Genomic DNA, 16,602 nt, shown 5'->3' on the forward strand with positions numbered 1-16,602 from the left:
TTGTTTGGAGTGAAAATGTAATAAAAAAAAAATAAAAAAAAAAAAGTTCCCTGTAAACGTTAGGCCGAGGAGTTTAAAAGAAGTACTTTCAGGTAATGTGTTCTTGGTCATTGCTATTGGTGGTAGAGAAGGTTTCTTGTAGTTATTGATTTTTAATCTATATTAGCAACGTTTGCATATAATTATTATCATTGAAACATCAATATCTGCGGATGAAAATCAGGGATCAAAAATTTTGTCAGTGGATACGGCCAACAGAATTCAGGAAAATGATAATGCCTTCTCAAATTCAGAATTTTCCAAGGAAGTCAAAATTAATCCTGACGAAAATAAACTGTGTGCAGAATTAGATGATATTCAGGATTTCTCGCCATGGGATTCTTCGTTTGAAATTGAAGAACCAATTTCTGACAACGACAAGTTGTTGGTTGGTCAAAATTTGAAGCGTTTTGATCATTCCAGTTTGAAGAAATTTTCACCTTTTTAATGTTTTTTTTTTCATCAGATTGAAGTAAGACCAAATGAGTAAAATAGCAACTTGAGGTTCAAGAATAAATAATCCTAGAAGAGTTTTCTTGGGTGTAGAACCATTTCAATTCTCCAAAAAAAAAAAAGGAAATATCAAAGAAATGTTAACTGCCATAAAATGCTAGAATAACCCTGAAATTGGGAATGAATTTACATTAAATTCTAAAATAATTGTTTTCTTTGTTATTTTAAGTTTTTCAGGGTGTTCTCATGTAATTACCTAAAAGGGTAGAATCTCATATTTTGGGAAGACGAGGGGAGGTTAGTGGAGAATGTGTCTTTTTTATTGTTGCTCATTTTGAGGTGCCGCAAGTATAATTGATCCAAAGTTTACAGTAAATCTTTCATTAGTTTATATGTAAAATATCATGACTGTGTTGTGTACATTTTTGGATTTCTCAATTTGCAGAGAAACGTTGGTAGAAAACTAAGCTCAAATGATAAAACAGATTTAAAACATGTAAATGATTTTTTTTTCATCAGATTGAAGTAAGACTTTGTTTTTTCTTTTAGCAAAGATAACATCGAATTGACGTTGAATGATGGAAATCAAATCAAAATGTGTATATTATATGGATTCTGGTGAGCATGTTTTTATCTTTAATATTATTGATTTTACGAGTTCATAAATGCATAATACACACAGTTGATAAAACGCTTTGGATAATCACAGCTTTCAAGAGGCTAAAATAGTCATATTTTAAAAACCAAAACACTTTAAGTTTTCAAAATACCACTGTGTTCCGAAATGAATGTACTTTCAAATGAATTAATAATAATGTGCATTATATATTTTTAGAGTTTTAAGCAAATAAAGTGATAAAAATGTGGATATCATAAACCAGCGCTTTCAGTAAGATTTTATGACCCACTGATTTGTAAACGCTCGTACCGCGTTGGTGTTAAAAAATTTTTCATGAAATTTGGAAATTAACTAGAAGAGATATCATTTTTAATATTTTCGGGTGTCCAAAATTGATTTGACCACTCGTTTTTTTTTTTTGTTGTGTTAAAAAAAGATTTCAAAATGATGGGTATGGAAAATTTTGAAAAAAATTTTCTTTGGACACCCACTGTTAAATAAAGAAAATAATTTTATAATGTTAATCCATTAAAAAAATAATTGTACATTGCTGTCTCTCGTGGTAGGTAGCAATTTAAAACCATAACATCCGAAAAAAAAAATCGTTTGGAATTTGAATCTAGACTGATGCAGTATTAGCAGCGATAGCATGGCATAAATAGATGCATTTTTTTGCTGATTTTTATTCCAGACCGATTTCTTTTTTTTTTTTTTTTTAATTGAAAATTTGGTAATAAAAAAAATTTCTTACATGTTTAGAGCGATTTTTTTTTTTTTTTATCAACCATATAAATATTTGAAAAAATTGGATAGTCAAATTTTTAAAATATCTAAACATCCGAAGATGTAAAATATGATTGTTTTGGTTCACATGTATGAGTGGTACAATACTTCTATTTTTTGTCTTTTTAAAAATGTTTTCAGTGGATTTATTATCGAATGGAAACTAATCTACACTATTAAAAAAAAAAAAAAAAAAAAGATGCAAGATCGATATTTAAATATTTGTAGAAAGTGCTCAGTTAAGAAATAAAAACTGTAGAAAAAGACATGAAATGTAATTAAAAATAAAATTAATTCAAAATATTTTTAACAATTTGTCAGCTTTAGCAAAAAGTTTTTTCTTTTTTTGTATTTAAATAGGTGTGACAAAAATACTCAATACTTTTCCAAACGTTACGTTTTCTGTTAGTGACGTCACTTTTTTTTAAATAACATTTATTTTTGTTTATCGTAATTCTTGTAAAGTTTCACAATGGGTGTCAAACAGCCTCTTAACAAAAAAAAACTTGCTTAATCCTACGTCTAGCCCTAGGTACGAGTGGCCAGTCTCTTCCTAAAACTTTTAGCCCTAACAATAATGCTAAGTACAAGTGACAGAGCTCTTCAAAAAAAATTCCTCGGTAAGCTCTACATATAAGCGTAAAAAAGACTTTTCTTTAAAGAAAAGTGCACATGATTAATCTCTCATAAAAATAAATTGGTCAACTGTCCGAAAACGCTAGAATGATCTCAAATTTGGCATTAAATTTGTGAAACCAACCCCCACTCTAAATTCTAAAATTGTTTTTGTTTTGTTTCTGAGTCTTTAGGATATTCACACATAATTTTCCTTAGCCCTATCATTAACCCAAAGTCAGTGGCAACCTCTCCCCCTTCTCATAATTGAACAAAGACTCTTAAAACCACACATAATCGCCTTTTAGAAAAAAAAAAAAAAAACAGGATCTATCTACCATGGAAAAAAAAAATGGTCAACTGCCTTAAAACGTTGGAATGGTTCAAAATGGGAAATCATTTTACATTAAATAGTTTTTGCTTATCTTTTATTAAAATTTTTCAAGGTATGCATGTAATTGTCTGTAAAGGCAAAATCACATATTTTGGAGAGGTGGTCAGATGGGGGGGGGGCGTGACTGAAGGTATTAATCTACAATAATACCAAAGAAATATTGCAATATATTCTTTTAAACAGTGCCAGATTTCGATTTCAGTTTTTTGTACATAAAAAAAGTAAAAAGTTCAACAATTCAAGTTGGAGTTCTATAACTTTTCTTTTAATGGATACATGGCCTTTTTAAGACATTGCAGAATATTTATGTGCAGTTACTGCAGATTATTTGGAAACCATTAAGTTTTGGGAGATTTTCAGTCACATATTTGGATTCCTAGCATAAAAATACCCTCATATAGCAAATTTCATTACTTTATCTTGTGTTTTAACAAAGATATGACATTTTTACTGAAAAAGTAGTGTAAAAAATGTGACAAAACGCGTATGGTCTTAAAGAAGGAAAAATATCCAAAACGTGTGAGGCACAAAAATAGTTATAACTTCCTTAATTTTAATTGGATTTAAAAAGTTTGAAGATTCTTTCATAACTCTTTCTATAGATGCCAATATTGAGATATTTTAAGCCATTTAAATTTTTTTTCATATGTATTGCTATATGTAGTGAAGAAACATGAAAATAAGTTTTGCAAATCAAAGGAGATAATTAACTTTGATAAGCGAGGGTGCTATGATCATGTTATTTTAGTACTATCAGTTGTAACTGACATTCAAAGGTTGGAAGTGTTTGATCACTGATGTATTCTTGGGATTCATATCTCCAACCATGTTGCAAATGCCATAATCCATGCACAATATAAACTTTCTAGATTTGAGGAAATACTTATCAGATGGTTTTGGCATGCACTTTGTCGTTCGCCAACTGACCTGATTCACAAAGCAATAGCACCAACATTGCTACTGAGATGACGCAAGAAAAGTGATGATCATCTGAGGATGTGGTTTGCAATCGGCAAAGCTGACTTGGAAGCTATGGTCGCGTCTTCGATGTGTGATAATAGAATCACAAATGGCTTCTTTTTTTTTTTTTTTTTTACATAGAGTTCACCACTTATCAAGGCCCAATGGCCACTCGGGGATAAGGGTTATTGTGTGTACAGTAATCAATGGGATAGTGTAGCAATAGTATTGAATTGATAAGGTGTGATTACTTAGGGGGGGGCGCTTCATCAGGAATTTGTTTGTGTTGGACTTGAAGACATCCAGGTTGAAGTCGGGAGGGAAACAGGCAAACGGAACAGAGTTCCACAGGCGTGCAGTTCTAAGAAAGAAGCTATGTTCGTGGAATCTACGTTTTGATTTAGGCACAGATAAGGAGTGGGGAAAATTATTGACAGTGGTTTCAGCTAGTCGGGTGTTTTTTGAAAAAGATTGGCGAGGGGGGACCAAAGAATGGAGCTTAGACGAGCACTTACCATAGAAATAACGATAGAACAAAGACAGACTCGCTACGTCTCTTCTGTGGGAAAGAGGTTGCAGGGAAGAGAAAAGGACATCCCCCACTAGGCTACAAGATCTATTTTGTACTCTGTCAAGACAGGATAGGCTTTTCACCAGCTCCAGCCCAGATGTGGCAGCAGTACTCCATCCTTGGACGTACTTGACTTTTATACAGATAGAGAATTGCATCAGTAGTGAGATATCTTCTGGAGCAGTAGAAGGATCCCACCATTTTCCCAGCGACCACAGACTTGATGTATGTGTTCCATTTAAGACCAGGAGTAAAGGTCAAAAAGAAGAGTCGGTAGTGGACAGGCCTGGATGGACTGCCTTCACTTGATGTATTAGATAATATCAGCCCCCACCCTCTCCACGTGATCATAAATCCAAAACAAGACTAAGACCTCTTATATCTATCTATCGATCAATTGACGTATCTTCACCATCTTTGTTTTCAGCTTGATTTAAAAAAAAAAATTTCTTTTAAATCTTTTTTGAACCTCTGTGATTTAATGGCCAATGATTCAAACAAACTTTGTAAATTCTAACTGCATTATATAAACATTATATTTTATTACATTTTTCTTTGTTTCACTCGGACAACTTTTGATATGAACATCTATTTTTTTGATTTGGAATTTATGTATTTCTCTGTTATTCCTAATTTATTTATTCTTATGCAATCGTTTGTTAATGTTCGTAATTAGTTTCTTTTTTTTAAATTTTTATTTTCCTTCCTTGTGTAGCATATCACTGATATGATAAAACAGATGTTTTTTTTTTTTTTTTTTTTTTTTACATTTTTTCCCTCCCAACAAAGCACATTGTCACTTAGATGTAAGAGGCTACTGTTTGAAATCATGTCTACAGGAAATTATGTGGGAAGATGAGTAGCGAAGTGTGTTTACATTACGTTTAAACTTGTACATATCAGTACAGTCAGGGAACCAAGAAACAGAGAGGATTTCAAAGTCTAGCAGTCCGGAAAAGAAACGATTAGAGTAGAAGGTTTTATGGCATTTAGAGACCTCAACAGTGAAGGGGGGGGGTTATTTTGCAACTTATCTAGTTAGTTGTAGGTATGTTCGTTATGGGGACACAAGAGGATAAAATCACTTTAACTTGTCCGACTGAATGTAAAATGTATAATGGTGTTTGATATGGATTTGCGAATTTGTTGATATATATATCGTTTCTTTTTCTGCTGAGCAGTGCGCAAATGAGAACACTGAATGGTTTAAAGTGGAAATTGAAGCGCATGTTCTCACATGGAAGTTCTAAAGAAAACCTTACTCTCCTCAATCGTTTACTTCTACTTGTGCAGCTGCTATTGCTCAAAGGCAGCATGCATACTGCAGATTTATCTGACATGTCTAGTACAAATAGACAAATGTTTATAGAATCTAGAAGTAATTGCAAGAAAGAAATAGACGCAACTAAGAATATACGGAAACCACCAGAAAATGTATTGAAGTGCAAAAATTAGCAACTCATGATTTCTGGAAAATCTATAACAGTGTAGTAAATAATCGGCAATCGACAATTCTCCCACTATCCAAAAATTTTTAAGTTGTTTGCACGGCAACCGAGATTGCCTGTTAGTTTGTGTCCTACTCTACTTTGGATCCAGCAAACTACTCTCTCTCAGATTTTCCTTTGTGGGCAGAAACCACACTCGATGATCTGAAAATCACCCCTTCTCAAGTACATGATATTATAAAAAAAACTATACACCTCAAAAGCAATGGACCCTTTTTTTTTTTTTACACAGTGATCACCACTTATCAAGGCCCGGAAGCCACTCAGGGATAAAGGTTATTGCAATTACATTACATTAGTGTGGAGATTTGATGAAGTGTTTACTTAAGGGGGCGGTTCATTAGGAATTTGTTAATGTTGGACTTGAACACATCCAAGTTGTAGTCCGGTGGGAAGCAGGCAGATGGAACAGAGTTCCACAGGCGTGCAGTTCTAAGAAAGAATATCTCATCCTGGCTGTATTATTAAAAAAATACTCTGCTGAGGTTGCTCCAGTTCTCTCCAAACTTTTCAACAAATGTCTTAACGAATCTTGCTTTTCTGACTGCTGGAAAACTGCTTCTGTGGTACCAGTTTACAAGAATTCTGGCGAAAGAACTGACCGATTAAATTATCGCCCCATTAGCCTCCTTTTTGTTAAAATCTTTGCATCCTTAATTAACCAAGCTCTAGTCCGCCACTTCACAACTGCTAAACTTCTGTCCAACCAGGTTATATGAGTTAAGGCAAGCCCGTTCTACTGCAGATATCATAACTGTAATCTCTGAACATACATACCATGCACTGGATAAGGCAGGGGAAGGTAGAGCAATAACCCTAAATATATCTAAAGCCTTTGACAAGGTATGACACAATGGTCTTCTCATGAAAATCAGATCCTATGGTATTACTGAATGAATACTTAACATAATTAAACCCTTCTTAAATAAGAGAAGGTTGTCCTCAATGGTTGTACATCTAAACAATATGTTATGTATGTGGGTATGCCTCAGGGGGTCATTCCTTGGATTTTATTATTCCTGATATTCCTAAATAACCTCCTTGATAAAATTGTCTGAGATGGGTATTTTTGCTGACAACACCATGGTCTATAACAGACACAAGAAGAAAATAATTGTGGAACGAGGTCAAAATAATTGACAAGAATGCAAGGTGGAGGGTCAGGCGACTCAAGAAAGCGGCACATATGCTAAAAAAAAGAAAAATCACCAAACAGACCAAGCCTAAAGTTTAGTAACATCTGGGAGCCTCTAATCGTCGAAAAACAATCATTGTACACTCTTAAAATTTCAGCAATGAAAGGGAGATCTATCTATGCCTCTCTTTATTAGAATTGCCTCCCCTTTGTCAACAATTTTTTTTTTTTTTTACATGGAGGTCACCACTTATCAAGTCCCGGAAGCCACTTAGGGATAAGGGTTATTGCATGTACATTAATCAATGGGATAGTATCGTAGAAATCATTAGTATTGGAGATTTGATAAAGTGTCTTACTTAAGGGGGCGATTCATCAGGAATTTGTTTATGTTGGATTTGAAGACATTCAAGTTGTAGTCAGGTGGGAAACAGGCAAATGGAAGAGAGTTCCACAGGCGTGCACTTCTAAGAAAGAAGCTTTGTTCATGGAATCTATGTTTTGATTTAGGCACAGATAAAGAGTAGGGAAAATTACTTACAGTGGTTTCAGCTAGACGGGTGTTTTTCGTGAAAGATTGGCGAGGAGGGACCAGAGATTAGAGCTCGGACAAGCACTTACCATAGAAATAACGATAAAACAAAGACAGGCTCGCAACGTCTCTTCTGTGGGAGAGAGGTTGCAGGGAAGAGAAAAGGACATCCCCCACTAGGCTACAAGATCTATTTTGTACTCTGTCAAGACAGGATAGGCTTTTTTACCAGCTCCAGCCCAGATGTGGCAGCAGTACTCCATCCTTGGACGTACTTGACTTTTATACAGATAGAGAATTGCATCAGTAGTGAGATATCTTCTGGAGCAGTAGAAGGATCCCACCATTTTCCCAGCGACCTTGGCAACAGACTTGATGTACGTGTTCCATTTCAGATCAGGAGTAAAGGTCAAACCCAGAAGCTTGTCAAAACATGGAGCCTCCCCAAGACGAGAGCCATCCATTTCAATTGATGCCAGATGAGGATCAGAGCGTTGATGATATAAAGATAGGAGCTTGGTTTTAGATGCATTAAAAGTAACCAGCCACCTCTTCTCCCACTGCACTACGCGTTCGAGATCAGAGGAGAGAGAATAAGAGAGAACTTTATCATTTACGGCCTTTGAAGTGTTGCCATAGATGGTTGTGTCATCAACATAGATGTCAACGAATGATTTAAAACTAACCTTTTTGGTCGACCATCCTGAGGTATGTTGGTGGTTGTTTGGAAAAGAAAAAAGAAAAGTTACTAGCTCTGTAGATATTTTTGTATTTCTGTGAGTTAGTCTCTATTTTATGGTTTTAGTTTGGAATTAAAAAAAAAAAAAAACACTAAAAACTCTCAAGATGAGAACAGTAGTCTGATTAATACAAGTAATATTAATAATCAACTCTCATCTCCAAAATTCAGAACTTTTTTGAGTTTTTAAATTACAAAATTTAAAAATGGGAGTATAAAATAAAACATAATTTTTGAGTAAATTATAAAAATAACATTTCTGTTCATTTACTTAAAATATTTTATGCAAATTAAACCGGAGATGATCAGGGGAAGAGTTTTTTCAGGTTTTTTTTTTTTAGACAAGATTAAAAAAAAAAAGAAAACCAGTATTTGATGTTCTGATTGTTTTTATTGTTGTGTAATAACAAATTTGATTTTTTACCATTAGAAATTTGATTTACAAAATTCACCTGTTTGACTGTTCCAGATTTTTACAGCAAAATTAGGTAGAATTATTTTTTAATTTTATTCTTTTTCTTTATCTGGATCAAAAAAATGCGAAAAATTTTGGTCATATTTTGAATATAAAAACATTTAAAATTATTGCTTTAATATTTCCAGGTGTGATAGTCACGTGGCTCCAGGGGATGTAGTGAATGTTCTAGGTGTGAATCCGGATTCTGCTGGTGTGTATCACATTACGGATGAAGAAGGATTATTAGTGATCAATCCAGATACACTTGTCTCTGGAACAACCATTGTTTCAACGTTGTTTTGTATGAGAAAGTAAGTGTTTGAGCACAATTTTTATTTATTTCTTTTTATTATATTTATTTTTGGGGACCAAATGTATTTTTAACACCGTAATTAATGGCGTTAATGGATACGGACATCTGTTATGGAATCGATTAATTAATCGGAGTTCAAATTCAATCAGATGTTTTTTTTACTCCCGTTCACTTCTAACAAGACATATCACCACTTGGAAGTAAGGGGCTACTATTTGAGACCATGCTTAGGAAAGATTAACAAGATGTTGGTTTACATTACATTTAAACTTCTGCATACAGTCAGGGAAGCAGGTAGCAGGAAGGGAGTTTCAAAGTCTAGCTGTTTGAGGGGAGAAACTATTAGAGTGGAAGCTTTCTGTCATTTAGGGACCTCAATAGCAAAAGAGTATGATTTTGTTGTCGAGGATATGTACTTCGAGGGGGCACAAGTGCAACAAGTTCATCAGAGCACATTCCATTAAAATATTTGTAAAACAGGCAGAGATGCAACATTGCGGCCATGGGATAGGGGTTGGTACTTAGTTGACAAAGTGGGATTATTAGATTGCAGACTCTTTTTTGGACCCTATTCAAGAGGGAGAGACTAGTGATGGATGCACCAGCCCAGATGTGGCAAGAATACTCCATACCTCGACGAATGGTGGCCTTGTAAATGTGCAGGATACTCTATTGCATTCACATAGTGTGATATAATTGAGAAAGGTATGGACCTATCCCTCCATGCTATGGATGAAATAATAGCAAGTGTTTAATAAATTATTGACAATGGGTATTGCTTCTGCGTGAAATAGAGTTGCTTGGTATTAACCCTTTATGACCTGAATTATGATGTCGATGATTAAAAAAATATTTATTGTTAATTTCAGTTAGTTTAAAAGATAATGATACAGTGATTGCCTTCAAACAAGAAAACATTATGAAATTCAATAGTTAAACTACCACTTAGAATTTTTGCATTTCATAAACTTACCTTGATTATTATTCATAATGTTTGAAAAAAGTGTTTATGACAACAAACAAAATTCTCCACTCTCTGAAACAGATGGCGGCATACTGAATGTAAGCAATGGACAGTTGCAATCTAGAAGTATCTGACATCTACCCAGATACTAAAGTAATACGTACGATGCATGTTTGAATCAATTCTCACTTTATCTATGCCGTTATATTCATTTATTTATGACTGAACAGATTAGTTCAACAAGGTTATAATGGTTTAATAAACAAAAGATATTGTAGAAGTTTAATTTAACTTGAAAATACTAAAAAAAAAAAAATAGCACTATAACTTATGCATTAGCACCAGCAAATCTTTGTTTTGGAATAAAAGTTTTCTTGTTTTTATATTTTTTATATTTTTTTATAATAACTTTTATAATATTCCTCCCAAACAAAACGCACTGCTTTTGAAATATAAGTGAATTAGGGGACAAATTTATTTTAGGTCAGGGTTTTCCAAAGTCGGCTCCGTGGCATCCTGGGACTCCGGAAGTCATTTCTTAAAGAAGACCAAATTCTTTATATGGAAAAATTAAATGGCTGCCGACATTTAATTATTAATCTTTTCTTACTGGAAAGAAATATGATACATGTTTGCTCCCTTTGGCTTAAGCCTTAAGTCAAGAAATCCCAAAATCATTAATGTTAAAATTTGAGATTAATATTTTTATATTTATTTTAGAAATTATCTTGTTAATGTTATGTGAAAAACCTTTGCCCTGCTCAGTGGTTCCAGGGTGTCATGAAGTTTGGGAAACCCTGGGCTGGGTAGTGAGTAGTTGCAGTGAGATGTATGTCTACATGTTCCTGCAGATACAATATGGAAAATAGGGAGTAGGGGGAATTTTAAAAGCACTCAATTCAAGAAAAGAGAGTAAAAAATTTTCTGGTGTTTGGAGATCTTTACAATGAAATAGTGAGAGTTTGCTGATTCTCACATTCGTCTGAGGTATTTACGTTTTTTTTTTACTCAACTTCACTCTCCAAACAAGGCATATCACCACTTGGACGTAAGGGGCTACTAATTGGGACTATGCCTAAAAGAGATTAAGAAAATGTTGGTTTACGTTACATTTAGACTTTCGCATATCAGTACAGTCAGGGAAGCAGGTAGCAGGAAGGGAATTCCAAAGTCTCCCTGGTGCTACCAGATCAGGCTGCCCTGTGGCTTCCTGAGACGAAATGCACCTACATTGACGTTTTTTTGTTTTCTGATCTTTTTTGTAAAACTTAATTATGTTCTGCAAAACCAAAAACAAAAACAACAGCCTATTCCCCCCCCCCCCTTTTTATTTTATTTTTTCCTACCTTACTCCCGGTCCTGGATATGACCTTAAACTACATCCGATGGTGAGGTCCGGCTTACGGGCTTGGGGAGTGTGGAGCCACCTCTTAATTGCCATTGCTCCCAGGTCCACCCTGACCCGGAGTGGTAGTACCTGTTAGGGTCCCAACTATGGGTTAAATAGAAACAGATTTTAAAAAGGAAAAGAAACAACAAAAAAAGAAAGAAAAAGAAAACAAATATATTCTATTAAATTATCTATTTATTTATTTTTTTGCCCTGTCGGTAGGGCATGAGAACAAACCGACTGCCCCCCTGCAGAGGGTAAAAATCCCTCAATGGGGCAACCAGTTAGCCGTGGGTTGCTACCCGTAAAGTCTTAGGACGTGATCCTGGTGATTGAGCGAACCTAAACCAGGATACATAGAAGTTTAGGCACCGCAACACATTACTTTGGCCCTTACTTCGATTAGACGGGCGGTCGGAGAGGCCCGATCCGACCAATCGGCCAGTCACGCCAAGCCCCACCATATATTGCCCATTCCAAAAACTCACTACTAATACAACACATCCCCCCTCTCCCACAAATAACCCTACTCCCTAATATATGATGGAAAGCGGTGGCTGAGGGTCAATCGATTAGGTGTGAATATCGATGACGAGGCTGTAAACCCCTCAGGATTGCTACAGATCCCATAGCAATATCAAGAGAGAACAGATAATCATTATGATACCACCAAAGTCGGTTATATCATCATTGTATCCCTGTAGAGGCTGGGCGAATGGGTTTCCCCCCAGGCTCTTCCCAAATAGGACTCCGAGGTAGGTGGGGAACAAAGATGATGAAAAAAGAAAACAAAATATATGGCTTATTCCTCCCGAAAACCACCCAACAACCCAAAGAGAACCCACTCTGATGTCTCTGACATCAGTAGCTCTGACGAAGAGACGATAAAACCAAGGAATTCAACATTTGTAGTAATAGAATCAAAGGAGGAAACTCCTTTGAGCAAACTATCACCTTTTTAAAATTGAAAAAAATCTTAAAACTCTAAAACCAAAGTCTATTAAAAAACAATTTAACGGCAGCCTACTAATAGAACCCCATAACGAAGAACAAACTAAAGAAATATTGAAACTAAAATTATTTGAAAACATCAAAGTCAAATGCTACAGACATCCAACCCTAAATACCTGCAAAGGAGTAGTGAAAAGCCACGAACTTGCACTTTGTCCCTTGGAGGAAATCAGGACAAACTTACAGAAACAGAATGTGTTAGATGTTCGCAGAGTTCAAATTAAAAAAAAACAGTGAGAAAATCGATACCAATACATATATACTAACTTTCGATTCCCTCACCATACCCAAAGAAGTGAAAGTCGGATATATGAAAATAAATGTAGAAATTTATATTCCAAACCCCCTCCAATGCTTCAAGTGCCAGAAGTTTGGACACCATCAAGATCGGTGCACACGATTACCAGTGTGTGGAAGATGTGGAGAAAGTGGCCCACACATTGACTGCAGAAAAGATTTCAAGTGTGCCAACTGCCTGGGAAACCATGGCGCTGGCTCTAGATATTGCGAAATATGGAAAAGAGAAAAAGAAGTGACCAAACTAAAACATATAAAGAATATATCCTACCCAGAGGCCAGGAAAATCATCGAAACTAAAACATATGCAGATGCAACAAAAAAAACTAATCCAATCAACAATCAAAATGGTCATATACATGTAACGGATACAACTGACAAGAAAATTGATGTCCTAAGCAAACTAATAAAGGAAATGAAAGAACTATTAGAAGAAATGAGGAAAATGAATAGTGCAATGTCTGCAACCAATCCAAGGATAATATTAAGTAAAGACACTACTGAACCACAAAAAGAAACAAAACCACAAACCATTTCTACAAAAACAACCGAACAACCATCAAACACATCACAAGCCAGAAAAGAATCAAAAATCCCCCCCAGACAAAAAAAAAAAAAACAAAAACAGGAAAAGAAAGATCCCGATCTATATCTCGAAGAGGGACTCCGACAGAAAATAAATTTGAGGGATTGGAGACGATGGAAGTTGAACACAATTCCAAATGATGAACAAAATATTACAATGGAATATCAGAGGGATAAAAGCAAACCAAAATGAACTCACATTATTAATAACAAATATGAGCCCAGCACTTGTCTGTCTACAGGAGACCTTTCTGAAAGAAAATAATACCATCAACATAAAACACTACACATCTTACAACTACATAAATAAAGATACGGACAGAGCTTCTGGAGGCACATCAATACTTGTGAAGAATGAAGTCCCTCAAAGACAAATAAATATAAACACAAACTTGCAAGCAATTGCAGTTTCAGTGACTCTACATAGAACTATAACACTTTGCTCAATATACATCCCTCCAAAAGATACAATCAACGAAACTGAGATAACTCAATTAATAAAACAACTCCCTAAACCCTTTTTTCTACTAGGAGATCTCAACAGTCACAATGTAATATGGGGAAGTAAAGAAACAAATAAAAAAGGAAAAGAAATAGAAAACATAATAAATAAAAATAATCTATGCCTCCTTAATAATCAAAACTACACCTATATGTACCCAGCAACAGGTACTTTCACCGCCATTGACCTTACCTTATGTGATCCTTCCATATATATGGACTATGACTGGAAAGTACACAATGACACCTGTGGGAGTGATCATTTCCCAATCATCCTGGAAAGTCTAAGTACTAGCACTGAACAAAAAACACCCAAATGGAACCTACATAAAGCGGATTGGGAAGACTTCCAGGAACAGTGCAAAAACCAATTAATTATCAAAAAGAATGATGAAGATGACCATTTGAACTACTTCATTAAAACACTGACAAACATAGCAAATAATACCATACCGAAAACAACCAAAACCAACAATCACAACAAACCTTGGTTCACAAAAGAATGCAGAAAAGCCATCAGAGCTCGACGAGCTGCCTTGAGAAAATTCGAAAAGTACCCAACAAGCGAAAATCTGGATTTCTTCAAAAACAACAGAGCAAAAGCCAGACGAATCATAAAGGAATCCAAAAGAACAACTTGGAGAAATTATATATCCAAAATTAATGTGAATACCAAGGCAAAAATAGTTTGGAACATGATGAGGAAAATAGAAGGAAAGTGTAGTAGTACACCAATATCCCACATCTCTAAAGGCAACAAAATATACACCGATCAAAAAGACATTTCCAATAACCTGGCAGATAATTTATCAAAAATTTCATCATGTGACAGACAGAGAAATTCAAAAAGATTAGAGAAAAGGAAGAGAAAAAGAAAATTCTATTTAAATCACAAAATACTGAAAAATACAACCAACCTCTTACCTTGCCTGAATTAAAAGAATCGCTAACCAAATCCCATGACACAGCTACAGGGCCCGATGAAATTCCATATGAAATCCTCAAAAAACTTCCAGAAACCTCAATGAAATACCTACTTGAAATTTTCAATATTATATGGTCCAGTGGAAACGTACCCGAGACCTGGAAAGAGGCCACAATAATACCAATCCCCAAATCTGAAAACTCAAACATCCAATCCCAATCAAGTAACGTCTCAGATCCATTGAATTTCAGGCCAATAGCTCTAACAAGCTGCATTTGTAAGACCATGGAAAGGATTATAAACAAAAGACTAATCTGGTTCCTGGAAACAGAGAATCTTATTACAGAATTTCAAACAGGATTCAGGAAAAACCAAAGTTCAATAGACCACATAGTCAGACTTGAAACCTTCATCAGAGAAGCCTTTGTAAGGAAGGAACATTTAACAGCAGTGTTTTTTGACATGGAAAAAGCCTACGATACTGTGTGGAAGTACGGTGTTACAAGGGATCTGAAGGCGCTTGGACTAAAAGGCAGAATGCCAATTTTTATTGAAAATTTTTTAAAAAATAGACGGTTCAGAATAAAGGTTGGCACAGCTCTCTCGGACTTGAAAGAACAAGAGAATGGAGTACCTCAAGGGAGTATACTGTCAGTGACCCTGTTCAGTATCCGAATTAACAACATTGTAAAAAACCTTAACCCTGGGGTAGATTGCTCCCTATATGTGGATGACTTCCTAATATGCTGTAGATCTAGATATATATCTATAATAGAAAGGAAGCTTCAATTGTGCTTAAACAAAGTAATGAGATGGACGGAAGAGAATGGATTTAGATTCTCCAAAAGAAAAACGAAATGCATGCATTTCTGCAAACTAAAGAACATGCATAATGATCCTGTCCTAACCATGGAAGGAATGCCCATACCAGTTACTGACCAGTACAAATTCTTAGGGATTTTATTTGACAAAAAGTTAACATTCATCCCACACATAAACTATCTGAAAAAAAAATGTAACAAAGCTGTAAATCTTTTGAGAGTGGTAGCACATACCGATTGGGGTGCAGACAGGGAAACACTCCTTAAACTTTACAGAGCACTAGTCCGCTCAAAGCTAGACTACGGTTGTTTCATATATGGATCAACCCGAACATCATATATAAAAAGCCTAGACCCTATTCACCATACTGGCCTAAGATTGGCCCTAGGAGCATACAGAACTTCCCCTGTGAACAGTCTATACACGGAAGCACACGAACCCCCACTAGATCTAAGGCGAGAAAAGTTAGCCCTTCAATATTTACTGAAACTGAAGTCTTGCCCAAACAACCCTGCATACCAATGTACCTTCTATCCTAAATATGAAGAACTCTTTAACATGAGAAGAAAAACTATCAAAACGTTCGGGCTCCGAATGAAGGAAAGCATTGAAGAATCGAAAATTCCAATCTCCAGCATTCACAACTTCATACTGCCTAAAACACCCCCATGGACCATGAAACAAGTTGAAATAAAACTCAACCTAAACAAAAAGTCCAAATCTACCACAAACCCTATTGAATACCACGACGAACTTCAACATTTAAAATTACAATATTCAGACTACACCTTTATCTACACAGACGGGTCTAAAAGCAACAATCACACTGGATGTGCAGCAACGTACCATAAAACCACAATGAAAAGAAATCTTCAAAATGAAGCATCTATATTCACTGCAGAGACTATAGCTATCGATCTAGCACTCAACATAATTTCAGAGGAAACCACCAAAAACTTCATCATTCTCACAGATTCTCTATCAGTCCT

The 16,602-nt window shown here is 35.2% G+C and overlaps 1 protein-coding gene across 1 annotated transcript in view; it reads left to right on the forward strand.

Moving 5' to 3' along the window:
- Positions 1–16,602, forward strand: part of LOC145279699 (DNA replication ATP-dependent helicase/nuclease DNA2-like) — a 190,058-nt gene that overhangs the window by 33,589 nt on the left and 139,867 nt on the right. The window contains exons 6-7 of the mRNA XM_080130983.1: positions 1,042–1,110; positions 8,952–9,116. Of these exons, the coding sequence (XP_079987109.1) occupies positions 1,042–1,110; positions 8,952–9,116 (234 nt within the window). The remainder of the gene's footprint in view (positions 1–1,041; positions 1,111–8,951; positions 9,117–16,602) is intronic.

The sequence above is a fragment of the Euprymna scolopes genome, chromosome 1 (assembly GCF_053919585.1).
Source record: "Euprymna scolopes isolate OS-2025 chromosome 1, ASM5391958v1, whole genome shotgun sequence".
NCBI lineage: Eukaryota > Metazoa > Mollusca > Cephalopoda > Sepiida > Sepiolidae > Euprymna > Euprymna scolopes.